General features: G+C 40.8%; 1 protein-coding gene across 1 annotated transcript in view; it reads left to right on the top strand.

The window, feature by feature from the left end:
• The window catches only part of LOC137972190 (dynein axonemal heavy chain 3-like), a 93,623-nt gene that overhangs the window by 42,970 nt on the left and 23,153 nt on the right, over nucleotides 1-27,500 (top strand). The window contains exons 40-67 of the mRNA XM_068819044.1: nucleotides 179-232; nucleotides 1,356-1,574; nucleotides 2,393-2,524; nucleotides 2,916-3,030; nucleotides 4,144-4,289; nucleotides 6,087-6,248; nucleotides 7,032-7,157; nucleotides 8,434-8,591; nucleotides 9,289-9,369; nucleotides 9,532-9,652; nucleotides 10,391-10,453; nucleotides 12,174-12,359; nucleotides 13,064-13,407; nucleotides 13,861-13,956; nucleotides 14,439-14,566; nucleotides 15,023-15,147; nucleotides 15,429-15,614; nucleotides 16,675-16,842; nucleotides 17,230-17,363; nucleotides 18,455-18,740; nucleotides 19,178-19,345; nucleotides 20,686-20,903; nucleotides 22,427-22,538; nucleotides 23,230-23,325; nucleotides 25,004-25,264; nucleotides 25,843-26,044; nucleotides 26,442-26,545; nucleotides 27,101-27,199. Of these exons, the coding sequence (XP_068675145.1) occupies nucleotides 179-232; nucleotides 1,356-1,574; nucleotides 2,393-2,524; nucleotides 2,916-3,030; nucleotides 4,144-4,289; nucleotides 6,087-6,248; nucleotides 7,032-7,157; nucleotides 8,434-8,591; nucleotides 9,289-9,369; nucleotides 9,532-9,652; nucleotides 10,391-10,453; nucleotides 12,174-12,359; nucleotides 13,064-13,407; nucleotides 13,861-13,956; nucleotides 14,439-14,566; nucleotides 15,023-15,147; nucleotides 15,429-15,614; nucleotides 16,675-16,842; nucleotides 17,230-17,363; nucleotides 18,455-18,740; nucleotides 19,178-19,345; nucleotides 20,686-20,903; nucleotides 22,427-22,538; nucleotides 23,230-23,325; nucleotides 25,004-25,264; nucleotides 25,843-26,044; nucleotides 26,442-26,545; nucleotides 27,101-27,199 (4,290 nt within the window). The remainder of the gene's footprint in view (nucleotides 1-178; nucleotides 233-1,355; nucleotides 1,575-2,392; nucleotides 2,525-2,915; nucleotides 3,031-4,143; nucleotides 4,290-6,086; nucleotides 6,249-7,031; nucleotides 7,158-8,433; nucleotides 8,592-9,288; nucleotides 9,370-9,531; nucleotides 9,653-10,390; nucleotides 10,454-12,173; nucleotides 12,360-13,063; nucleotides 13,408-13,860; nucleotides 13,957-14,438; nucleotides 14,567-15,022; nucleotides 15,148-15,428; nucleotides 15,615-16,674; nucleotides 16,843-17,229; nucleotides 17,364-18,454; nucleotides 18,741-19,177; nucleotides 19,346-20,685; nucleotides 20,904-22,426; nucleotides 22,539-23,229; nucleotides 23,326-25,003; nucleotides 25,265-25,842; nucleotides 26,045-26,441; nucleotides 26,546-27,100; nucleotides 27,200-27,500) is intronic.

Below are 27,500 nucleotides of genomic sequence, written 5' to 3'. Positions count from 1 at the left end.
AAACAGACACAGTCCATTACACATCGGCATACTTTGCGATAAGGGGATCTTGGAGGACCTGTGTTAGAGAAATGAAATTGCCCATTAGTACACGGAATCACAGAGTAAGTTGTCCTCCCTGGCTTTCAACCTCTCATACATGTATAATTATCTAACTTGATGATGTTATCCTGTTTAGGTTCTTGCAGATGCTATGACGGATCTTCACAAAGCAGGATATCCGCATCAGAGGGTAAATTGTCTAATTTATGAACATTATTTTACTGTGTTGTGGTAAAAATAGAGAGAACATTTGAAACCCAGAAAAGTTTAAGTCCCGTGGTGGGGGCATTGGATTCGTTTCCTGGCGTCGGTTCCGACCACTGCCTGGATTTTTCACCGGAGGTCCTGGGGTCAGTTTCTCGAAAGTCCGGCAACTTTTCGGGCCTTTTTGGGTTATCACAATTCCCTCTGTACCTCAAGAACGGAAACGTTTTAAAGTCATCAAACTTCATAGATTCATTTTGCTTTTTGTCGTCTTGAAAACATGTTTAAAAACCAACTTTACAAACCAATTGTATTGCAGTTTCAAAAATAGATTTTCGGAGCCAAACGTTTCCGGGACTGTCGAGAAACGGGCCTCCGATTACAACTCTACCATTGCTTGTTCGTTCAAACGATTAGAAAATTACCGGTTACGGTCGAGTAATTAACAATTATTGGACGAGGTTGAGCAAAATATCATGAACAAAATATCATGATTTGTCAGTGGCGAGCAGATCAATTATTTGCCGAAGCCGAAGGCTGAGGCAAATAATTGATCTGCGAGAGTCGAGTAATGACACCAATCAATTGGTTTCCTTCTCAGCACAATTATATTTGTAGACTTCAAATTGAACTTACAGTCAAACGTTCAATAACACTAGGCATCAACAAAGCTGAAGAATTTCACAGTTTTCAAAGCGTATCCCGACACGTGAAGCTCGCCATTCTTTTTTCTGGCTTCAGCATAAAATCTCTTCAGTACATATGCATTCCCCAACTTGTCCTTCGCGTGGATGACACGAGTGACTCTTCGTCTACCTTTCTTTCCTTGAGATACTCTCGAAATACGTTGAGTGCAACTTTTGTTCCTTTTTTAGTATTCTCACTGTTGTTTCGATCAACTAAAGATGTCGATTAATTCTCTGACAGCTCGGGGAACCGATCTGCCATTTTCTCGCAAGAGCGGGATTTCAATTGCGCATGAGCAGAATATTATTTGCAGCAAAACACTTATTTGTAGGCAGTTATTTGCAGGTCACGTGGTGGGCTCTCGTCCAATGAAAAGGAAGGACAAAATACATCGAATGATAAATTAATGTTATTGTCATCAGGTGATTTCCAAAGTTATCAACCCCAAGTCGATCAGCATGGGGGAATTATATGGCTGCTTTGACCCAGTCTCCCATGAGTGGTCCGATGGTGTATTGGCAAATTCCTTCAGAGAGCATGCGTCGTCCACCACGGAAGACCGCAAGTGGTTGCTCTTCGATGGGCCAGTTGACGCGGTATGGATTGAAAACATGAACACCGTACTTGATGACAACAAGAAGGTCTGTTTGCGTATTTTGTCTTTATCTTAAAGCCAGCCTGAACGGTTTAAACACCGAGCAACTGTTGGAAGCCAAACAACATTTTGCTGAGGCGCTTCCAACATTGCACTTACACGGGAGAGCAAACGTTTTAATAATTTTATTCCGGAGGAACTACAGTCTCGGACAAATTTGATAAAACACTTTGCAATACCTTGCCCTCCCACAATGTTGTTTTGGCAATGGGCTCAGAAACTCGCGTTAAAACAACATTGTGAGGAGAGAGTTAGCTGCGAAAGCTTCAGATCTGTATAGTCGTGTACTGTTCCAACGAATTTTGTCACAGACTGTAGAAGCAAGGAACAGAACTGATCTGAGTGTGCCGGCGCACAAGTGTTGGGTAGACAGCCTCTTTTTCAACGCGGGGCCATGTGCGAAATTTGCGATTGTGATCAGTTTTCGCTGTACCGTATGATCGTCATCTAATTAGGCAAGATTTAGCACCGTTACTCACTTTGAAACAGGGACTAGGAAGACTGTACCATTTCGAGACTTGAGTGGTATCCATGACAAGTTATAACATGAAAGAGTTTCGTATCTGCCGATGTGTCCAGGAGGTGCATGCTAGGTATTATGGAAGTCACGTAATGTTCCCCAAACCTTCTCAATATTACCGAACTCCAATCTTGTCGGGGTGTTGTTGGAAGCACGTTTCATAGTCATGACCTTTTAAAAATCTTTTATTTTTGCTTTCGCACTTCTTAAGTACAGCCCGCTATTTATAATAACGATTAAACTTTATATCAGATTAATCGTCCTTTCTTTAATTTGTTGTTTAGCTGTGTTTGATGAGCGGTGAAATCATTCAAATGAACAACAGGCAGAGTTTGATATTCGAGCCAGCCGATCTGGAGCAAGCCTCCCCTGCTACTGTCAGTCGCTGTGGTATGATATACCTCGAACCGCACCAGGTAGAACCTTTTTGCATTTAATGCAATGCGTGGTACTGAAAACGTATACGAAAGTGATTGCACACGGTCGCCAATCCTTCCTAAAATAATTTGTCTTTCCTGATTAGTTTTGTCCTCCCTTGTCACAGAGAAGCGCCTTTAAAATTATGGTGTTAAATGAGCAAAGAAAACTGCCGCCTGTGTAGAATTTTTCTTTCCCCTTTCCTGTGAATCCTCAACGCGAAATGACTAAACCTCAAGTTCTGTGGAGCACCTAATTGTGAATTCCCATTTTCCTTTTTTATTTCAAGCATCATTTACCCCTAATTTATTGCATTCATGTCATTCATTCAGCTTCGCTTTTCCTTTAACTCGTTATTTTCTCTCCGTTCCCTTTTGCATGGTTTGTTAGCTTGGCTGGGAGCCTTTGATGGAGTCTTACATGAACACACTTCCCAAGAGTCTGAACGCCGAGCATCTGGAAACGATTCGCGCGCTTTTTATGTGGCTCGTACAGCCATGTCTGTGTAAGTAATGAACTGAAAATAGAAAAGTGCTTTTTTGTCTTTAGTCATTGTTGTCATCATAGTTATGATGATGAGAATTACTCATCTTAAGGCTTAGCGACGCGAGCAAAAGTAGAAACAACATCAGGAAGATAGAGCGGTTTTCAATTGAGTGTGGAAAGTAATTAGTTTTCGCGCCACTTTTTCAACCAATCAGAAGTGAAACCAAAACCAATCGTGGCTCGCGCGTGCACATTTTCCCGCTCTTTGTGCCGGCTACGTGTAATTATTTCGAGTTTTGATTGGTTTACTGGATTACCTCCATCCTTTTTGATTGGCCAAAGTAATTACTTTGTTGTTCGTTTTACGACACTCATTTGAAAACCGCTCTATCTGTGTTTACCCTTTTCATTATTTAAAAATCTTAACCACTGGAACAAAGGAGCCGTTTGTTTCGGCATCCATTGAGTTTCTGGTTGGCTCATTAATAACAATATAGCCAACGTCAACGATATTTGCTTTACGCAGACTCGTCAACGTTTGTTAATCAGTTGTGGCTTTTGGCCTAAGTGAAGGTGCTTATTAACAATACCGGGTGTCAAATTGTGCTTGTTCTTGTATTTGCGTTGTTCTTAACCCCATTTGATTCTCGATTCTTAAGTTGCTCGCTTTGAAATCGCCACGTTGATGCCCAAAACAATGGATCCCTCATTTGCTTCTTCTGTTTTCCCCACAGAAACACACCTTACTCCAAAATTGCCGGTATTTTAGTATTCTTTTGTTTTCTTGCAAATTAGCCTTAGTGTTGCCTGGTACTTAAACTTAAAATTCAAGAAGAATGTTAACCTTGAACAAGGCAACAAGGCTAATTTGCATTCTAAAATGGTGGCCATTTTGGAATAAGGTGTATGGCGGCGATGACCCACCAACGGTATCAGAATCTGTTTTCCAGATGTGGTCACGTGATTATAAGCAACGACAAGCGTGCGCAGTAAGCGTTGCTCATGCAATGCTTGCCCATAAGTGTGTGAATCGATTAACCCGGTGATGTGTCGCCAGAACACCCCCTAATTGAATGTTACTTGTCTCAAGTATTCACATTTAATGATAGAGTGTTTTGCCACGCTTCATCAGATTTTCTCCGCCATGAGTGCAAGTTCTTCATTCAGACCTCAGACATGCATTTGGTCAATTCTTTTATGAATCTGTATACTTGTTTATTGGACGAGATTGCTGCACAGGAGAATGCTGAAGGAGCTGATAGGATGTCCACCTCACAGGTATGCGCGTCATCACATGACCACCAATTGGTCGTAAGTGTGGTTATGATTAAAGCTCAATTAAAACCGAGTTTACTTGACCACCGACGTTCTGGGTGGTTAATAACCGATGATAGCGAGGAGTTGTTGAGTATTGAGACTGTAGTTGGGGAAAACCTGTTTTTTTGCCTGCGATATTGTTGTCAACATCTCACCGTGAGACCTGCTCAGACCAGGGACCCTAATCAAGGATGACATCATCGGAAACAAGAACAGAGAGTAACAATAGGTGTAATTGGGCCTCCTTACCCTTTTCACAGTTTGGTTGTTTTCATCATAGTCCTCTCCAATACAACTGTGGAAAATAGCCAAGTTCAAGGGGTTTTTTTTTTGAGAAAGTGGCACACAACGAAGTTTTCGGTTTTGTTGCCTAATATCAACGCTATTCATGTCTGGTCAGCTGGCATACATTTGACATGCAGAAGCAGTTGCAAGAATAGGAAAATCCTTTCAGTAATACAAAGGAGGTTCTCGTTCTTGTCGATGTCGTTTCGCTTAAGGTCTTTTTAAGTGTTGTTTTGGTGACAAAAGAGGAAGAGACCACAAAGGAATGGATTTAAGCTTGTAATTGATACATCTTTTTTCGGGTATTTTTAACCGAGTGTTGCATCAATATACGGGGTGACTTGACCAGACCGCTCTGTGGGCGCAAATTCGGTGCACAGTTACAGTCTTTCATCAGATAGAGCGGTTTTCAATTGAGTGTCGAAAGTAATTAGCGAATTGCTTTGGTTTTGCATTACTTCACTCAGTGATTGGTTCAAAGTTCTCGCGCCACTTTTTTTAACCAATCAGAAGTCAAACCAAAACCAATCGTGGCTCGCGCGTGCACATTTTCCCGCGCTTTGTGTCAGCTACGTGTAATTACTTCGAGTTTTGATTGGTTTACTGGATTGTGTCCGTCCTTTTTGATTGGCCAAAGTAATGACTTCGGTTTTGGTTTTACGACACTCGATTGAAACTCTCTCTATGTCCAGAATTGCAAGGTATTTTAATACCTTGCAATTCTGGACATAGAGAGAGTGACGCTTATTGTGACGCTTTATTCGTGACGCTTATTGAATTCCGCATTTAAAAATGCGGAATTCAATAAGCGTCACGAAGTGTCCCCTTTCTCTTCTCACCATTTTCAACATCATTCGTGTCTCAGAATGCAGACAGTTTACGTTACAAAGTGTCTCCCAAATGCACCCCCCTAAGTAAGGATAAACATCTACATTTAGTACCCTAAGCTAAAAATAACGCCACCCTTTACCCTTACTTTATTATGAAAATAGGTAGCAAATGCTTTGGGACTTACGTGAATTTCTGGACATAAAGGAGTTTTGGTATCGTTATTGTGAGTTAACTAGCCATTTGAGTTTTGCCAGTGAGCTTGTGCTCCAAGTCAGTAATACGTACTAGTTGAGATATGAAAGAAGGATCATCTCGGTGGTATTTTGATGACAATCTGTGAGTCACTGAGTACCCCAACGCATTCACGCAAACATTGTCTCTGAGTTGGGAAAAAATTGATCCTGTTTGATAACGTTATCAGAAACTGTTGCTCGTATGTTCCCTTTAAGAATGTAATTAGGAAAATTGGAAATATAACGAGTTCAGGTGGCGTCCAGGTAAAGGAGCATTCTGAAACAATTTTTTTCTGCAGATTGCTTTTGCAGGGTACTAATGTGCCTTTCGCTGAATTGTTCATGATTCTTCACATTTACTTATGATCTCTTTTCTTGGCGAGTTAATGTCCCACTCATTCATCCACAGATCACCAACTGGCTTCAGTGTCTTTTTATCTTTGCTTTGGTGTGGTCTGTTGGGGGTACAATTAACGGAGACAGCCGGAAGAAGTTTGATACCTTTTTTAGGCTGCTTATCAGCGGAACAGACAAAGATCACCCCAAACCCAACACTATCAAGATGACAAAGGTAAGCACTTCTTTCTTACAATGGACTGATACGGATATTGATATTGATAGTCTCAATGTAAAATTGAATGAATCGATTTGGATTCGCTCTGACGAAGGGCTAACGCTCGAAACGTCAGCTTTTAGAATCTCTGTACGGTGGCCAATTTACATTATGAACTCCTTTGATAAAACCAAAATTTTCAATCTAAAATTGCCGAGGTCAGTTGGCGAAAAACGGTAAGTCAAATGAAATAAAATTAAAGATGATCAAATGAGATTTTGGTTTTTGATAAGGGCAGAAAACCAGAGTAAAGGGGGAAAAACTCTGAAAGCAGAGTAGATAACCAACAAACTCAACCCTCATATGATGGCAAAGGCGGTACTCGTACCCGGGCCACATTAGGCGAAAGCTCTCACTGCTTGCTAACCCATCTAGCTATCTTCTCTAATGTACGTTCGTTAGTTCGATATCCAATGGTACAGACGGACAGACAGCCTTTATTTTAACACGATAATAATCAAAGCTATGCAGCTTGTGGGGTCGCGAGAAAAGTGAACTAAAAGCTAATTAACATTACTTGCGTCCACCACTAAAATTTAATCCATGTTTAAAATCGAATTGGAATTCATGATAGACTCTCAAATATTTGTTCGTTAGTTCGTTCATTAGTTCAATGATTTTTTGTTCGTTTATTCCCCTTCGGGATTTAGATTAGCTAGAAAAGCAAATATTCTAATTGTTTACCAATCAAACCGTTATAGTAGCAACCTTTGTAGACCTCTGTTTTTCGTTCCGCCGCAGCAAAATGTGTTTCCAGACCGTGGTACTGTGTACGACTTCTACTTTGTGAAACAAGCCAGTGGCTCATGGAGCAACTGGATTGATCGAGTGGACAAAGCCAAGAACGTCATTCCAAAGGACGCCAAGGTAGAGCTAGTTGTCGTCCTTCTTAATAATTGACGAATTCTTTTGTCTAATTAACGATTAGAATTTTCTAGATAGTCACTGGACTACCTGTTCGAGTTTTCTAACCGTTCATATGTTTATATTAGAGTATTCATTATCGAATGAAGAATGCGTGTCATTTAGAGGGTGCCGTTCCTAGATTTATGTGCTTTGATGAGTTCTACAACAACGAGGAGCAAAAAAAATGTTTCAAATCAAGAAGGTAGTTAACCAATTGGCTATAAACAATTGGTAACGAATCCGGGATTACCGGGGAAATATCTATTTGATGGTCGGAGCGGGACTTGAACTTGGGGTATGCTCAGGCAAGTCTACTTCCTTAGATAATAATAAGCAGCGTGCTAAAATCGATTGCAAGAAAGTTTCAAACATTAATATAGTAATTGTTTGAAATCTTGCGGTACGTTGTGCTCTGGGGACTTCTCTGAAGTTCAAGGAAGCTATGTGTTACCCTGGGTACAAGAGGTTTTTTCTCGCGCGCGGCGGACGGAAATGGCCGACACCGGAAACTGCGCAAGAAAAACCTCTAGCACCCAGGGTAGCTATGTGTATCAGCTGGAGAAGACTCAGTCTCAAGCAACAAGTTAACCACGTTAAAAAATTCTGATCTCGTGATAACATTTTTTTGCGGCTCTGCGGTTTCGAAAAAACTGATCTCGTGACGCTATTTTCTGTTTCTCTCCCCAAAGAGAAAAACGCGAAACGATGTTGACGGCGATCAAAACCGGCCGAAGCTATTACGGGGTAACCCAGGAAAGGCCTTGTCCGAGGAAATGAGAAGAAGGTGGACAATTTTCTTCAGGTTTTTTTCTTTTCTCGGCCGTGGGAAGAACGAAGGACTAGCGCCACGTGGTCGGTATTTTCGAAACCGCAGAGCCACAAAAAATGTTGTCACGTGATCAAAATTTCTCCATCGCAGACTGAAATCAACAGTCCGTGAAGTGGGCTGAAAAAAAGCCTTTGTCCACGGACGTCTGAGATCGATAGTACTGTGTAACCGTATCCCCAAGGGTAACAGGAAACCCGAGCTGAACCAAACCCAAGCCATTTACCCTCCGAAAGGCCCCAAACTCAAGGTGTGTGTAACCAACAGCTAATAGTTTATCATGCATGCTTCTCTAGGTTGTTGTATATTCAGAAAGTTATTTCAAATAATTTTTAAGTGACGAAGATATGAGACTTGCATGCTTTGTAAAAACAATACTTTTCGTGGTCTGTGTCAAATTGTGCTCAACAGGCCAGCGAGTTGATGATTCCAACCGACGAGACTGCGCGTCAGGTCTTTTTCTTGGAAGCTTTTTTGAGTCATGGTAAACCGCTGCTGTTAATTGGACCCACTGGAACAGGCAAATCTGCAATCACAAACAATTATATCGTTGGAATGCCCCGAGAGAAGTATGATTCATCTCGTGCTTAGTAACCTAGACAATGTATGGCAACTTGGCTGAAGTTAATCTTTAGTTTATCTTGCTCTTTTGCTCACTACTTACATTAACTTAAGAGAAACAGTGCAGTATGAATCAAAATAAGTTCAACTTAAGCTACAGATTCACTCAAAGGCCAAGTACCTGACAAACCATGTAAACTGAACCCATATTTGTGGACGCGGTGTATGTGCCTGTGAGAAAGTGTCCTACTGATCTGTGGGCTCGACAATGTCATGCAATTCAAATGCGTTAATGCAAATGTGATGGTGAATGATGTAATTCGCCCATTAGAAGAACTTTAAAACAAGTTCCGTTTCAAATATTATTTCGTGAGGTTAAAAGGTGTTTTTTGTTTGGAGTGAAAGTTCCCTCCAAGACGTACTGAATTTTGCGCGCTTGTTGTGAATTGTTGCTGGCCTCGTTTGTTCAAAAGGTGAATAGTGCTGTTGACTGGAATAATAGCTGTCAAATGAATCGAAGACTAAATTGCCTTTTTTGCGAATTTTTTTAACTCCTCTAATTGACCGAACCAGCGTTTCGTGTCAAATCAAGTCTTAAGTTTACTTATATCACAACATATGTGGATATAATAGTTCGATTATAGATGGTCGCTTTTAGAGTATTTACATTAAATGCTTGTTTATTGAATGTTTGTGATCCTCCAGGTTTCTTCCGATCAACATCAACTTTTCAGCTCGCACAAGTGCCGGCCAAACACAAGACATTATTATGGCGAAGCTGGACAGGTAAGGTGGACACGCTTAACCCTCTCCACGCTTAACCCTCTCAGTTCACCTCCAGGGGAGAGGGTTAACTTAATTTTAAATGTGCGTTTTCTTATTTATGTCCTTTAAGTCATAAAACAAGTACAATTATCTGAATACAATTCACTACTTCTTCGGTAACAGGCGTCGCAAAGGAGTGTACGGTCCTCCACCCGGAAAGAAGTGTGTGGTATTTGTGGATGACCTCAACATGCCTTCCAAGGAGAAATATGGTGCCCAGCCTCCTATTGAGCTACTGAGACAGGTGATTTGATTGTTGCATGTCCAAAAAATAGTTTGTCAAGGCGCGGATGTACTAGAATCGTGCAATTTCATTTTTTCTGTCAAGACTGAAACGTGCGATTTGAGCAAGCGAGACTTAGAGGCTCGTGGAGACGAGTTGGATTTTTTTTGACAGAGTGCGCTCTCTTGGCGTCGCACTCATCGAATCAAGAAGAAACTAAAGAGACAAAGAGGGAGAGATGGTAATATTCTTTCCCTGAACGTCCTCAACAACTTGACAATCGGGCACAGCTTGGGGAATTCTGAATGCAACTTTAAATATTTCAATTCAAAGACAACGTTTGGACACTCCTGTTTAGTGTATTCAAACGCTTGGTCTTGGAATTTTTAAAATTTTAAGCTTCATTCAAAACCTTTCAAACCAGGTTGTCAACCTGGTTGCAGTGCGAACCTTAACTTACATAGCTGGACGTTGTATAAACTCATGGAAGCACGACAACATGTTGTTGTGAGATGACACTTCAAGCCTAATGCGGATGTTTCGACAATCAGTGTTTTACTTAACTTAACTGAAGTTCACGTACTTCAAAGGCTGGTCTTGACCTTTCCCTGTTGGTGACTTGAAGTTTTTTTATGGTGTCGAATCTTTAAATAGTAAAGGAAAACTGCAAGAAGTCTGCCACGAGCAAGACTAGGTTACAAGTAATATATGTTACCCTCATAGTAAAGTATAGTATTTTTCTTTTTTACTTGTTCTTAGTGGATTGACCATTCTCATTGGTATGATCGTAAGGACACATCCAAACTGGAGCTAATGGATATGGTAGGACAATTATTTGGAGTTATTCTTAAACCGATCAATTTCGTACGAGCAATTTCTGTATTGCAGAATTTTTTTTTTTTTCACAGCAAGGTCAAAGGAACATAATGATTTCTGATTTTAGAATAGATGTAATTTTATTTATTAGAACTGCGGAATTAATGGACATGAAAGGAAGTTAAAAAGATGATTGCAGTCAAATAAGTTAATGGTACTAGGACTGATTGGAGTCCAATTCGGTCTGTAATCATACTAGAGATCACATTCGAGGAAATTGTAATTTTTATGATTAGTAACTTTAGCAGTTGCAAGCAAGTCTGAAAAATACCTCAGTGAACAAATCCATCCCGTTATAAAATCTAAGCTTGGATTTTTTTTGCTTGCTGTGTCTAGTAACTGCGGTGATCTGTCTAATTTTCATTTCATACCCATAATGATTTCTGTTATGATTCCGATTCTAAAACATGGTCCACATATACGACGCAAATGCAGATGCATGCAGATGCATGCAGATGCAAATGCAAACAGGATGAAATGCATGTGTTAATTAATTACTCCTTGCTTTCCCATGCGGTGAAACGAGGCAGTGCAAACGCAAACTTATTGCAAGGAAACAATTTCGCTGCCATGCCACCTTGATAGAACGCAGACTCTTAAGGTAAAAAAACCAGTATGTTTTAGCCAAAAACACCGCGATGATGGTGGAATTATGGCATTAATCATAACCATTACAATTTTCTCAAATGTGATTGGTGCATTAACTACGTTATTTTTCACTAATTATTGTGTAGGGTTGACATCGGACAGTGAAATCGGACAGTTGGCTGTAATCGGATACCTGAAATCGGACAGTTACATCAGCCAATCACATCAAGTGCACTCAGCTTAATCCACCAATCAAAGAATTTATCACAACCATAGCAACAACCACTTACCCTACCAAACTGGGGATTTTCCAAAATGGACAAATTTGTAACGTTAGACAGTGAAAAAGGAGTGCATTAATTTTGTTTTCTCGGAAATTGTAATGGTTATGAACAATTGGTAACAGGACTTCGTGTCGTCCAATTCGGTCTGTCATCATACTCGTGATTAAACAAATCGGACTCCCCCTACGCAGTCATCCGATTTTGTTAATCAATCGCATGATTACAGACCAAATTCTACTCCGCTCAGTCCTCTTTCCATTATAAATAGCTGGAAGACTGATTGTTTAGGTGAAAATAGAGGCTACGTTACAATATTATGCTTTCGAAGGCGGACTCTTACGCTCGCCTTTTTGAAAGGTGACTTTAACTGAGCGTGCTGACCTCAGTCCACGGCCCGGTTGTTCAATAGCCGATTAACGCTAATCCCAGAGTAAAAAATAACCAAGGAGTTTATTTCTCTACTCCCAAATGCTGTTCAACGCTGATATTTGGCAAAACTTTACATTAGAAGAAGTCAATCTTGAAAAACAAAAATAAGTAAAAGACCTTTGATCAATAAGTTGAAAACATGAAACAAGAGCTTATATACGCTAATCCTGGATTAAGTTAATCGGCTTTCGAACAACCGGGCCCATGGGTTTACGTTGTACGCGCGAAAGTCGCTTATGTTTGCGCTTTGCATGGCATGTGAACTTTACTATAACTGGTCCTCTATTGCGTACACGTCTTTTGAAATTATCTAATGACAAATTCAGTTGGTGAAATTGCCACATTAACTATTTCCTTTCTTCCAGCTCTTAGTTTCTGCTATGGGTCCCCCTGGTGGGGGTCGTAATGACATCTCAGGCAGGTTCACTCGGCATACGAATATTATATCGATTGACTCCTTTGACGACAACACCATGACAAAGATCTTTACCTCCATCGTCGACTGGCATTTTGCCAAAGGATTTGATGCTTCCTTTGCGAGGCTTGGAAAGGTTAGATTCATGTTCTCTTTTTGCAGTGATTGCGCTCGTGAAAGTAACGCTGCTTAAACGATCACACAAGACAACAGGATTTAGAAGATTTAAAAAAAATTGCACTTCATGGTTAAGGTGTCACGGGAAGCTGTATTTGAATTGTCACATAGTAGTAAGTCACATAGTAGTAAGTCACATAGGTTAGGCCTCTTTGGAATATCCAGCCTTAAGCGTTCAAGACTACCTTAAATTTAAAGTATAATGAAACATATCTTTATTATCCTTTCATTATTGGCTTTTACATAGTCACCATTTTAGCCTACGACGGAATCTTCACGGTGTGACTTCGCTTTTAAACGTAAACGATATCTGATTCCGTCTACAGTAATAGGACATTTTTTTGTGTTTCATCTATTTGGATGGTCATAATATATTTGTTGCTCATCTGCAAAGTTGGTACTCATCTGCAGATTTGAGCTCGTTTTTGACATCTTTCTCACATCTGTGTTATTTTCACGGAAGAGTCATGTTTATTTCAATTTTTTCTGCTCAAAATTTCCTCAAAACGCAGCAACATTGTGCTTTTGACAACAAGTGGCGATGTCTCGCGCATTTGAACGTTTCTGACAACTTTCTCAAATCGGTGGCATTTTCATAGAATGAGTGATTAGCTGAGGCTTTTGCTCAAAATGCAGCTAAATGATGTATGTAATGCTTCACAGATCCTTGTCCAAGCCACAATGCATGTGTACAAAGCTGTGGTCGAGAAATTCCTTCCAACTCCAAGCAAATCTCATTACGTGTTTAACTTGCGAGACTTCGCGCGTGTCGTTTTTGGCGTCCTCCTTGTTCCCTCCACGCATCTTCAAGATGGAGACAAGTTAATGCGGTTGTGGATCCACGAGGTTTACCGCGTGTTCTACGACAGGCTTATCGACAACAACGATCGAGTGATGTTCTTTGAAATGATGAAGGAGACCACCAAACAGCAATTCAAGAAAGACATGGATAGCTTGCTGGATCACGTCGTACCCACAGGACAGAAACTCAAAGACGACCACATCAGGTTATTGTCTTAGTCAAGAAAAATAAAGAGAACGAGAAGAATACTAGAGGCTTTTCCCTGGGCTTGGATAACCTTAAAAAACTGAAGTCAATTTTTCTTTGCTTCTGCAACCAGAAGTCGTCATATGAAATTCGTCATAGTTCGGTACCACAACGTGGCATTGTGTGAAGCTTCAGGCTGAACGCCATTTCGATTCTTTTTTTTAGATTTAGCTTTACGGGCATCTCTGGAAACATGTTTTCTTATTCATTTCTCCTTCACGTCATCGGTTTCGAGGCTCTTGGAATTAAAATAAGGGTTTTTACGAGTTTTTTTTCTCTTCGTCTTCAAAGGGATGTCTTTTGCCAAAGAGTGAAAAAGTGGGTCATTGCTAGTGAATATCCCTGAAACCGCCTTTTGCTTAACAATCTTGTGTCTCTGTGTGCCTGATGATGGTCGTTATTCTTGTTTTAGGAGTTTATTCTTCGGTGATTACATGAAACCTGACAGCCCAGAAAGAATTTACGATGAAGTAACGGACCTGTCACAATTGACCCAGCAGATGGAGGGGTAAGTCGGCAATCTCATTCTCTTAATTCTCTTTTCAATTTTCAATCCTTGATTCGAGCATTGTCCTTAGTGCGATTATAGAAAGAGTTGATTTTTGGTGAAAGTGCAATCGGACATTTGTTTCTCCATGCAGTACCCTGCCCTTTCTTATCCTAAAAAGTGGTTTAGCCAAGTTTTAAAACGGCCGAACAATAATCGCTCTTTGTGAATCACGGCGGTAATTCTGTCAACTGTGAAGCTGGCATCAATGGAAACCATCGGTGTGCCCTTCACCTCCCCCTTCCAAGTCACTTATCTTTTTAAAGAGTATTTTAAGCTAAATCTGGTCACACAGATCAAAGGAAAGTTGCGCAAAAAATGGCACACTAACCAAAGATGAGCGAGTTGACTTGTTTCATCTTGATAACGTTCATATTTTGTATTCTTTTTACCGTCCGAAAAAGTAAAGGATTGTTTTTTAACTGATTGCTGTTCGTTATTAGGTATCTTGAAGAGTTTAACCAGATGAGTAAGACACCCATGTCGCTTGTCATGTTCAAATTTGCCATTGAGCACATCTCACGCGTTGCGCGTGTACTAAAGCAAGACAACGGTCACGCCCTTCTTGTAGGTAAGTGATCTCTGTCTATTGAGCTCATTGTGACTGTGTAGTAGGTGCCTCGTCTTCTCAATTTATGACTCATTTCGCTCCTTATCAAGTTACCATATTCTGAAGCGATGTCCAGGCTAATAGTTAAGTGGCACTGTGGTTAGGTGGGGTCTGACTTTACTTTGAGGGCGACGAAAGGTCGAAATGACTTAGCAAGGGTGCGTTATGGTTGGGATTGGTTATTTCGTTGGAGCGGCCGTAAAACGACAACCATTGTTATCTTAGCCAATCAAAACAGGCAAAGATATTTAAGTTAGCCAGTCATACTGCAAGGCAATTGATTCGGGTTTTGTCTCTTGATGAGTGAAAAAGTTGCAAGAGAGTTTTAGGTCAATCACAAAGCGTACTAATGCAAAAAAACAGATTTTCAACTGAAAACTCTGCTGAGTGAACTTTGATACTGTGTTTTGTCTGCAGGTATTGGTGGAAGCGGTCGTCAGAGCGCCACTCGTCTGGCAACCTTCATGGCGGACTACGATTTATTTCAGATTGAAATCACACGAAACTACACCAAGAATGAATGGAGAGAAGATGTCAAAAAGGTATAATCGATGATAATTTGGTTTTACCAACTGGGAAACATTTGTAGAATTTGAACATTTTTCCCTTATATCGAAGACCCCTCAGGCTTCATGTTTAACGCCATCTTGTATAGTTAAAGGCTCTTCGCCGTAATTTTCTTAAACCGGAACTGAAACAAACGGAATCAGTTTTCCTTAAAGCGCCCTTTGTATGTCTGACACTCTAGCGAGATTACCCAATGTAAGAAACAGTTAAAATTTGATATTTTGTATTCACCATATTCAAAAAAACCATCTTTCAGATGCTGATCAAGGCGGGTGTGGATGGTAAAGCCACAGTTTTTCTATTCAGCGATAATCAGATCAAGGAAGAGTCCTTCGTTGAGGACATCAACATGATCCTAAACACTGGCGATGTGCCTAACATCTTCCCGGCTGACGAAAAAGCTGATGTCATTGAAAAGATGCAAACGGTGGCCAGAGTTGAGGTGAAGTCAAAAGCACAATAACGAACAGTTTTATTTCACTGTTTAGTTTCATCAGCACGCGGTATGGCGCTCAGGAAAGTTTGCTACTCAGCCTAGCCGCCCTTTTCTTTCATCTAAGACACTTAATCAGCTGACGGGGAAACTCTCCTTTTCCTTTCAGCTGGTTGCGTAGCAAAAGCGGGAGCTTTTACCAAACTACTAGTATGCCGTTTTTAAGCAGTTGCGCATAGCGCCTGGCCCCTTCGATAAAAGTAAAGTCTCCCTCCTTTTTCACCCAAACTAGTCAATAAGCTAAGGTCAGATTTTATTTGAAGCATTGTACTGCGTTGAAAATGTGCACGCGCGAGCCACATTTGGTCTTAGTTTTACTTCTGCATGATTGGTTGAAAAAGTGGCGCGAGAACTTCGAACCAATCACTGAGTGAAGTAATGCAAACCCAAAGCAATTCGCTAATTACTTTCGACACTCAATCTTAAACCGCTCTATTCAGAGAAAGGCATTTTTACCACAAGTGCTTGTAATCTCGCAATCTGATTGGCTAATTTGCCGTAGTCGATAAGAGTCTAGACAACGCTGCTCGCTTGAGTCTCGTGAGTCCACAACATTTTGACCACTGTGATGACGAATATCGTTGTCGATAAGAGTACAGACAACCCTGATGCACGTTCGAATTGTTACATTCCTGGAATGATGTAATTCTCGCGCAAAAGAAAAGCGCGCGGCACAACTGTTCATTGTTTACGAAAGCTTTGAGTTTTTTAAATTTAAATTTAACATTGGCAGTGTTTTTCTCAAGGCAGTTTTTCTTTCACGTTGCAGCATCAGCATTGTTCTGTCCGTTTTTCATTCCACAATGATATTTCTAATCTTTGCTTTGACAGTTTTAGGATCGTAAAATCGATGCTAAGCCTTTAGCGATGTACAATTTGTTCAGTTAAATTTTCAGACTTTTTTCATGCTTTCATTGCATTTTGCAACAACAAGTTGTTTCTTTACCGTATTGAATTGTCCGTTTTTCATTTCGCATCGATGTTCCTAATATTCGCTTTGCTGTTTCAGGGTCGTAAAATCGACGCTACACCTTTGGCAATGTACAATTTTTTCATTGAGCGAGTACGAGCCAACCTTCACGTTGTACTTGCTATGAGTCCTATTGGAGATGCATTCAGAAGCCGAATGAGAATGTTCCCTTCATTAATCAACTGTTGTACTATCGACTGGTTCCAGGTGAGCCTACGGTATAAATGTACAGATTTAAACCACCTTTGGGAACTGAAGAAAACAATCGTTTATTTGGAAACGTCATTTTAAAAATACCTTGAGATTTTTCCCGCGAGCCTTAAGGTGATGCCTTTTGTGAGATAATTGCATTATATCGAAATTGGGCTGTCCAGTTAAGAACTTTTTTTATAATTAACATTTCCTGTTCATCGACGTTTGAATGACCTTGTGGTATTATATTTTTGTTGGTTGTGAGTTTGCGATTCTTGCGGTTGGTTGCGTGATCGGCAAAAACAACTTCACCGTAGATACACTGTTTACAGATATTGCTACTGTAAGCGTTTCCTTCCTCAAGAACGAAACCTAATGTTATTTGTTGTATCACTGTTGTAGGCTTGGCCTGAGGATGCATTGGAGATGGTCGCCAATAAGTTCCTCGAGGAAGTGGACATGGCGCATGACGTGCGCAAAGAGTGCGTGTTTATGTGCAAGTATTTCCACGAGAACGTAAGGGATTTGTCTGACAGGTAAGTAATTTGTTATTGTATGGTTTACCGAAAAACAAAAGACTTAGTTTAAAAGGCGTGGCAACATACCTTATTATAGGAAATTAACGCTCCATGAAATTAAGGAATTGAAAATTACCGCGACTTAAATTAACGCGAATTTAATGTAAAACGACTTTCGAATAAAGAAAATTAACGCGAAGGAGGGGGTAGAATTTCACAATAGAGGAACTTGACGCGGTTAAGACACGGTAGTGACCACTGGAACAAATATACTCAACTCAGTTTTGTTCTGAACAAAACCGAGCCCTCTGATCAACAAAGCAGTCATCAAAATTCTGATTAATTGTAGGGGTTAACGGAAAGAAAGAAAGCTTGTACCGCGCACCGGTGGCTCAGTTGGTTGAGCACCGGGCTGTCACGCGGGAGGTCGTGAGTTCAACTCCGGCCGGACCAACACTCAGGGTCTTTAAATAAATGAGGAGAAAGTGCTGCCTTTGTAATTACATCTGCAAACGGTTAGCCTCTCTACTCTTCTGGGATAAGGACGACAAGCCGGAGGTCCCGTCTCACAACCCTTCAATGTTCATAATCCTGTGGGACGTAAAAGAACCCGCACACTTGTCGTAAAGAGTAGGGCATGTAGTTCCCGGTGTTGTGGTCTGGTCTTTCTGGTCTGGATAGTGTAGGGTGGAGCACCTCGCATAGGACCTCGAGTCCTGTTCGTGCTCCTTCCCTCTGGGCAGGTTTGCCCTGTAGAAGAGACAAGCCAGATGTCTCGTAAAACATAAAACATTGTTTTGTAGGTGTCATGAATGTCTGGAAAGGTTTCAAAATTAGAGTTAAAATAATGGAATTAAGAGCGCGGAAATAAACGCTGCACTTCATTAAAGTCGCGGAAAATAACTCTCAACATAATTAGCGCGACTTAATAAAAAATTCTATACAAACGAAAAAGAATCCACGTTGCATGAAGTGTTTTTTTCCACGTTTTTATAAGAATGTTAGGTTTCGAAGAAAACTTGTCCAACATCAAACATTTGCGGCGTACGATATAATCTGAAAAAACGCCAGACTTCTGCGTTTACGAGTCTTGTTAATTGCCTTCACAGCTTTTATCAGTCCCTGAGGCGCAAAAACTATGTCACCCCCACTTCATACCTTGAACTTATCATGACTTTTAAGACACTGTTGGATATCAAACGCCAGGAAATTATGACACTAAAGCAGCGTTACGTCACTGGATTGGAAAAACTGGACTTTGCGTCATCGCAAGTGTCCGTCATGCAACAGGAACTGAGTGATCTGCAACCGGAACTCATAAAAACGTCAGCGGAAACCGAAAAACTGATGGTTAAGATTGAACAGGATACAGTCGAAGTTGAGGCTAAGAAGGAGGTGAGACTCATTAGCCTGGCGTGGATAGCGTTGTTTTAGTTGAGGGATGGCATTGCTTTCTGTAGGCTTTGTACCTTGAAGTTGTTATTTGGGCTGCCATCTTTGATTTGAAGACGTAGAGAATTGGGACCGCGTTACTTGTGTTCTTGTTATCTTCACCTTACGACAGAGTGGTCGCCTTAACATAACCCCCACTGAAACCTATAGCGACCTCGTGGAGGATGCGACTGAACTATTGAATTTTGAGAGTGAAGTAGTGTCACTTTACGAGCGTTTCAGTTGAATTTTATTGCACTTCTTTTCCGTTTTCTGCAAAACTACAACGTGAATAAGCAAATCTCTAGTCTCTTAACCGCCGTAAGTTATTGCTAGAAACAACATTGCGACAGCAATAAAACAGCTGCTTAACAAAATTCTCAACTTTGTTGTTTTAACAGGTGGTTGCTGCTGACGAGGCAGTTGCTAGTGAAGCCGCGGCTGTAGCTAAGGGCATTAAGGATGAATGCGAAAGCGATCTAGCTGAAGCGATGCCAGCCTTGGAGGCGGCTATGCAAGCGCTGAACACCCTTAAACCCAGCGATATCAGTATGGTAAAAACAATGAAGGTAAGATTTTTAAGAGTGCCTGCTCACACTTTGTGCTCCAAAAGTCGATTTTCAGGGAGGGTGGCAATAGGGAGTTCTTTGAAAACCACTTAGTTCACATTGCAACATATAACAGCTACCGATTCACTGGCGAAATCCCAACGGATTAATTCGCAGGGTCTTAAATTAGCTAATGGAAAGATGATATCTCTATCTTCTTGAAGACTTTATTTTTCATGTTAAACAATACGCACACTTTAGGGCTTTCGTTTTACGTCCGAGGGCGGAGGTTTCATTCAGTTGTACAACATGTCCTGCTCTATACTTTTGTAAAACTGATATACTTGCAAATTTTTTTCTCCATGTTTTGACTGTAGGCTATAATGAACTCGTCGCCTAAAGGGTAACCATATGCGTAAAGTAATTCTTCAGTGTAATTGGTCATGATGAGTGCATACGTTCTGGCTATAATGCTTATCCATCGGAATGAGCCATCAATCATCATTTCATCAATTTCTCGTTCCTGCTTCCCCAAGTCTGAAGGACAACTTGCTGTACTTGTTAGCAAAACACCTCTTATCTAATTGAAATTATAGAATTAAAGCGAACTCCTTGCTTGTCAAGGTACTATTTTTCCCAGTGTAGGAAAAGCCGGAGGTAGACTAATAGTTTACTAGGGGGGGCATGCCTTCAGATCCTCTTGGAAACTGTCGCCTTCCGTGTCGCAATCATCTTCGCCACGGAAAAGTGATCATGTCGAAAACCCGACCCTGTTCCGAAAGAGGAAGGGAACTTACTCCCCGGTGTGTTGGTTCTCCTTTGCGGCACTTCATTCTTTAGTGCGCAAATCTTGGAGGTGTATTTTGCTGCCTCAACCTGCTTTAAAATTCAAGGGTAATCAAATTTACGAATGAAAACAAAACAGTGCTAGGTAGCTGCTTCCTAATTGACAAAGTATCCGCTAAAAAGATAAAATGATATATATGTGCAAAGCTAACAAGTAAAAAAGAAAAGTCATTATAAAACCGAACGTTTTCGACTTATGGACATCATCAGGGTTTAAGCGCAGTCGGAGATTGCGCATGGTTTTATACTGAATTAAGTTATTCCCGAAGGAAATAACTGCGCGACAAAGCAATTAATTGGCTTGTTCAAAGTCAGTGGACTCTTTTCGGTGTTGGATAATTAATTATTCATTATGTTGGATAGTTAGTCTTTGTAAAAAAAAGTCATTTTAATGTCTTTTTGGTTCGTAATTGTTCGCCAATTGAAAGTGGCCTCGTATAAATAGATGTATTTGACTGCTGTGTGGATCACAATATTATCGTCTGTCAGCTTCAGTGTTGCTACATTATTTGCAGAATCCACCGTCAGCAGTCAAACTCGTCATGGAAGCCGTGTGTATTATGAAAGGAATTAAACCCGAGAGAAAGCCTGATCCCTCGGGATCGGGACGCATGGTGGAAGACTACTGGGGTCCTTCGCAGAAGATGCTGGGAGACATGAAATTCTTGGAGTCTTTAAAAGTCTACGATAAGGATAACATTTCCGCTGCCATCATCAAAAAAATAAGAGACAAGTAAGTCGTGAAATTCTCTGCTGTTGTTAACATTTTAGGATCAGGATGTACCAGTCGATCACAGGTAACTGAACTAAGTCTTTTAAGTCTTAAGTGAAACAAGAAATTTTAAGATCAGTGGTTACTCTCAATACACGTTTGCAGCCAAACTGATGACCAGTTGTTCCGCTAATGTATGTAATACATTATTGAAAACTGGCTGAGCTCAGAGAGTGACCGATCTTTTTAGCTATCCTCAAATTATTTTTGTGGACACGCCCTTTGCGTGTCCAGGCTCAATCTTGGGCAATAGTGTTGAGATATTCTTTACTTTCTTGTCCATATCTAAGAAAACAGGTTTTCTTTTATGAAGCAAGTCTTTTTGTGGCTCCCCTTCCCTCAAAACAATGTTGAGACACGGCTAGATTATTTGTGGTTTTTACTGTACGACATTGTGTTAGATTAGGTGGGAGGGGGGGGGGGGGTTGTTGTTGACGTTCTTTGAGGTGGAAAGAGATGAAATTTTAAGGTGCATTTTGGTTTTATCAACGGAGTTGATAATGTAAATTGGCCACCGTACAGAGATTCTAAAAGCTGACGTTTCGAGCGTTAGCCCTTCGTCAGAGCGAATCCGATTCGCTTTTTAGAATCTCTGTACGGTGGCCAATTTACATTATCAACTCCGTTGATGAAACCAAATTTTTGTATACTACTTCCCCACCGACGCAGCATCACAGTTTCTTTAGAAACTACCCCTTCGCTCATTTAACTAAGTTAACCACCAAGAGCGTAGCGGTCATCGTTGTTAGAGCGGTCATATTTTTAGCGTTCAATGTTTTAGCGGCCATCGCTTATAGCAGTCATCGTTTCTTTTGGGCGGTCTTCGGTCAAGCTGTTAGCGGTCAGACTTATAAGTGCAGCCTCACGTGGATCGTTGTGGTTTTCGTCAGCCAGTTTTTCATGAGTTTTTCTCAGACTTTTGCAGCGGTGTTCATCTTTGGGTCTTAAGCTTTCCCCCACCCCACCCTACCCTCTGTTTTTCCTTCCACTGAGTCTCATCAGTGTGACGGGTGCCTGGAATGGGGGCTCATGGCTGGGTTGCGGGAATTTGCCGGCCATGGGGGCGGTATTCTATCTAGGGGATGGATCTTGCCATAGTGGAAGCCCCTGGATACTCCAGGCACCCACCTCCCATTTTAGCGAGGCGGATCGTTAACTGTACATTCAAGTATTGATACCAAACTGTTGGCTAGACATTGTCTGCATCCGCCATCACTAGTTTGAAATTGGAAATTCTTACTTGTGATCGAGGTCGAAGTCAAGTCGTGTTTACAGCTTATGGCAGTCGCAGTCCTCAGTTAAGGGGTATGACTAGCTTTCTGTGAGTTACATAATTTCCACACGGCATTTCCACTGCTCTGTACTCTCTCGTGAGTCCTTTAAAGAGGAAAATGTTAAAAACAAATTAACTGACGACTTTATCGAGTAGTTGTTTCCAGAGCACTATCTACCGACAACCACTGAGGTAGTTGTTTTTTTGTCAGGTATGTGACGAACCCTGATTTTGATCCAAACAACATTCGTTCAGTGTCGTCTGCCTGTGAGGGTTTGTGCAGATGGGTGCGAGCAATGGAAGTTTATGAGAGAGTGGCTAAGGTAAGGCATAAGAGTCTCTCGTTTTTGAGCCTGCTTTCGCTAACCATTAGGACCAAAAAGGCTAAATGAGAACACAATCATTGACATAGACTTACTCAAGCGCAAAGCACCGTTAGCTTATTATCGTCATGGAAAAAATTGATAAAGGAGTGGCTTCGTCTTCTTAAGGAGTCCCCATTCTTGTACATTTTGGTAATTAATTGGCTTATTTAGCCCACGTAGAAAGTGAAAGTCGAATTTGCTAGTTTTATTCCTTTTCTGGCCTTTTTGTATCTCAGACGTTTATGCTTGCATACGCATGCATCTGTGCTTATGACTCAGTGAAGACCAATTGAAAGTTGAGTCTTTATGTTCGAAATGCACTTTATTTTTGAGTACTCGCATAAAAATGTTGTTTGAAGAGTTGTTTGTTTGCAGAGCACGGGGGAACCTTTTCGACGGAATGAAGAGATGATATAGGCTGATTTAGCAACAGAACGGGAACCTCAATTGGCGACGGAAGAACGCGCGGAATAGTCTGGATTGTACTCTAATCTGACCTAATATGGAAAATTTTTCTGCGCGCGCCGTCGTCAACTGACGTTCCCGTTCCGTTGCTAAATCAGCCTATTGAACCCACCTGTGCAGACGTAAGCTGCAAGAATGCGGGGGAGCAGGAAAGCGGTGAAGTTGATTCAAATTCTCTTCATAGGTTGTGGCTCCAAAGAAAGAAAAGCTTGCTCAAGCAGAAGCCGAGCTGGCAGTGCAAATGGAAAAGTTAAACGCCAAACGAGCTCAGCTGAAAGAGGTTTGTAAAGGTCTTAACTTGCTTGCGTGTCAGTCTCTGGATAACTCGCATAAGCTCTTCCCTTTATTAGAGAGCCATCGTTTGTGGTTGTTTTTCATTTTTGCCATGTCATTTTACTTCATTTTAATTTATTTTAATTTGTATTTTCAAACTGGTAAATGCTCTTTTTAACTAAAATAAAGAAACCGCGCACCGTTGCGATAAGAATGAAGAAAGAATTTTGTGAAAGAAGTTTCAAGCACAATTTTTTAAACATCTCTAGACAGACTTAGCACAGACGAATCTTGCAATACAGTCAAAGTATGTGAAATAGAGGTTTTGCACGGCAGCCATGTTGCATGGCAGGAACAATAGATTCTTTTTCCTCTGGGAACAAATGTTCTTTCTAATGCAAGACATTTTAATTGTTCCTGCCATGCAACATGGCTGCCGTGTAAAACCTCTATTACAAGTTAAATGATGTTTTAGTATTTTTGCTACCAAAAACTGCACTTTGCAACCGAGTTGTTTGAAACAGGTGCTTGTGGTAAAACGAGATGAATTATATGACAATCATCCCATGTCTTTCAATGGGACTAAACACAGGTTTACCTCTGACAGTGGCGGCCACATGTTACTGTCCAGGTCGCCAAAACACCATTGGACGAGGGATTTTGTTTTTTAATTGTGGAAATACAGGCTCCTGGCGTCACAAACAATTGGCTCTATGCCAGAAGATTGTCGAACTGTATGTGGAACACGTTTCTTCTTACCATCCCCTGCAAAATTATGTGATAGGAGAACATGTCCGCCTGAGATTTTTAGAGCACACGAGATGTAACCAGGAGCCCATGAGTAGGAGCGAACAACTCCCATATATTCCTGTCATGGCTTATTTTTAGATTGAAATTTCCCGCGAATGAGACTCACGCAGGAGCCTGACGGCTAATCATAAGAGACTAACTTGACTTCATAGCGTTACCAAAGCGGAAGTGTCTTTATTTTTTGGTGGCAAAGGTAGTCTAAAAATAGATCGGTCTGTAAAAATGCCGTGACATAGGCTTAGTATTGGAGTTGTTCGCTCCTAGTCATGCACTCCTTTGTTGGTGTGCGAACCCAGCTGTATTCTTGGGTTTCACTCACGTGATCAACAGCGATGTTTTTCAACGAAAACAAAAGGAAAAAATTTGCATAACAATTTGCAAAAAATTTGCATAAAATTTGCATAACAATTCCCGGAGGATTGGATCAGGACTCCAACATGGCCGTCGTTTCATTTTTTGGAGACTCCAACATGGCGGCCGTGACATCATTTGAAAACCAAGAATATTCTCCAAGTTGCGGGCCCCGAGCGCTTCGAATAACTTGGCCCTAATGTATGCTTAGCAAAACAGGTTTTTATGTTAATCTTGAACTAGGACATTTACTGATTGGGCGGGTTTGTTTTGATGTGGCATACTTGATTTTAAGGAACACAGTTTGGTAACACATCTTTTCAGGGATAATGAAATATATGAAATTCTTATATTTTGAACTGCGTATTGTGACGACTCTTAGCGAAAACGAGGCACGGTCATGAGTTCAAGTCCCGTTCGAGGCTGTATTTTTTCAGTCTCCCTTTGGAAGTGCTTAAGTTTGACAAACGCTTTTATTTTCTTTAATTTTGTTTTTAAATTCTCGGTTGTTACTTTCTTGTTAGGTTGTCGATAAACTTCAAGCTTTGAACGACGAATTCGACGTCATGACGAACAAGAAGAAAGAACTGGAACACAATATTATGGTCTGCGAGCAAAAGCTTGACCGAGCAGAAAAACTGATCGGGGGACTGGGAGGCGAGAAAGATCGCTGGACGGAAGCAGCTCGTGTGTTGGGCGATAAATATGACAGGGTTACTGGGGATGTGCTTTTGTCCTCAGGGGTAGTGGCGTATTTAGGCCCCTTCACGGTGGACTTTAGGAACGTAAGTCAATTCTTATACGTAACAGCTCCTAAGATTGGTGTTATTTGGCAAACAATACCCGATTGATTTGTCTCTGTAGTAAATTAACAGAAAATGACAATGAAAACTCTTAACGAATATGCAATTGTCCGGCTTTGCCACTTTGTGTCACAAACAGTGACATAGCAAGGTCGCAGGTTGTTGTTTACAGCTCACTAAATGACCAGCATGTTATACGCATATTTCTGTTCTAATCTTCTATTTCGTAAGCGCCGATTACCTGTATTTGAGTGGAAGTGTCCTTTTTAAACAGTGAAGTATCTCAGTTTAATTCGTAATATAAATTTCAAGTCAGTATTTGTTACGTTGTATCCGTTGGTCGACTGCGGCGGTAATCGCACGACGCGATAGAGATCCGAAGTCTCGACTCGTAAAGACTCGACTGCTGTTAAGCATTCGGAATCATCATGTATAAGTGCATCTCTTTTTTCTTTTTCCGAGATTAACATTAGTGATTCCTGTTTTAATTCATTTACATACAGTTTGTTGAAAAGTATTTGTTGCTGTGATCTCATTCAGCCGTGTTATTTTGCTTTCAGCAATGTATATCTCGTTGGGTTGAACAGTGCAATGTCAAGAAGATCCCATGCTCGGAGTCGTTTTCTTTGAACGCTACGCTTGGCAGCGCTGTCAAAATCCGCGCCTGGAACATTGCTGGTCTCCCTGTGGATTCGTTTTCCGTCGATAACGGAATTGTGGTGGATAACGCACGAAGATGGCCGCTCATGATTGATCCACAAGGTTTCCCCACTTATTCCATCTCTTTTACATTGTATAAAATACTAGTATCATTGTTCTATAACTGGACTGGTGCGAACGTTAAGTGAAGATAGAGTGGAATGAACTGATCAAGTTGCCGTCAAAACCTTACAACTGGTCATTTCACGTTGTTATTTTGCAGAGTACAGCAAAGGAATGCGCTCAATAAGTGCCGCTAGTGCAGTAGGATTTTTTCATTTTTAAGCCAATAATGTGGTGTTGCCGTTGACGATTCTTAATTCTCCGTTATGTTTGATCGACCACCGGCGTGCTTTTAAAATGTGTTGTCTTGTTTAAAACAGTTTAAAACATATATTTAAAGCGGTTTAGAACATATATTTAATAAGTGACACCATAATCTTTCATGTATTCGTCGCAGGTCAAGCTAACAAGTGGGTTAAGAACATGGAGAAGGAAAACAAACTGTCTGTTATCAAACTCTCTGACGCTAACTACATTCGCACCTTGGAAAACAGCATAACGGTAAGCACCTTAAATTTGTTTTTTTGTTTGTTTGTTTGTTTCGCAAAAGAATTCCTTGTAGTTAATATTCGCTTTCTCAGTTCATTGTTGATAACCCTCTAGGAGCAGAACAAGACCAACAAGCTCGACCTCCGTTTGTCGTCGAGTCCGAACCAAGGTCCTGTTTCTCGAAAGTCCCGGTGACTTTTCGGGCCCGAAAAGCTATTTACGAACCTGGCATCCGTTTGTTTTGATAATCTAGTCTTTAACATGTTTTGAAGATTATAAAAAGCAAAATGATTGTGAAGTTTTGTGTCTTAAAACCACTCCGAAAAGTTTCGGGACGTTTGCGAAACGGGCCTCAGAACCCGGGACCAAATTTGTATACGACGCCAATCACTTTTGTCTCAAATTACGTTGGCCGGTTTTGCCCCGTCATCAAAAAGCAATATTTCACCAGACTTGACTTAAATGATGTTATTAAAAGGCATGCCTTTGCGAAGCCTTCGTCCGACTCATGTGATTGTTTCTTTTGTATTTATAGCGCATTTTTTTGTTCTTGTTTTCTTTCGTTAGTTTGGTACACCTGTGCTCTTGGAAAATGTTGGAGAGGAATTGGATCCTATCTTGGAACCACTTCTTTTAAAACAGACATTCAAACAAGGTGGTGTTGAGGTAAGGAAGACCGGTGTACATGTACATTCGCGGTGCATAATACGAGAGCAAAGCAACTGGATGTCATTGCTCAAGCTTTGAATAACTTAAGTCGGTAGGTGAGTCACTATTTATCACTTTGAAGCTGTGTAAACCACGACACCGTGACACCATGAATTCAGGCAGTTTGTTTGATCAAGATGCTTGATCAAGATCAAGATCAAGATCAAGATGAAAAAAGATTAACACAAACCTCGGAAAATGATTAATTGGGTTAGTGACTCAATCAGTCCATTCAAAGAACTCTATTTTCCATAAATTT

Source organism: Montipora foliosa, chromosome 9 (genome assembly GCF_036669935.1).
Source record: "Montipora foliosa isolate CH-2021 chromosome 9, ASM3666993v2, whole genome shotgun sequence".
In the NCBI taxonomy this organism is placed as follows: domain Eukaryota; kingdom Metazoa; phylum Cnidaria; class Anthozoa; order Scleractinia; family Acroporidae; genus Montipora; species Montipora foliosa.
This window is presented reverse-complemented; position numbering and strand designations above follow the sequence as displayed.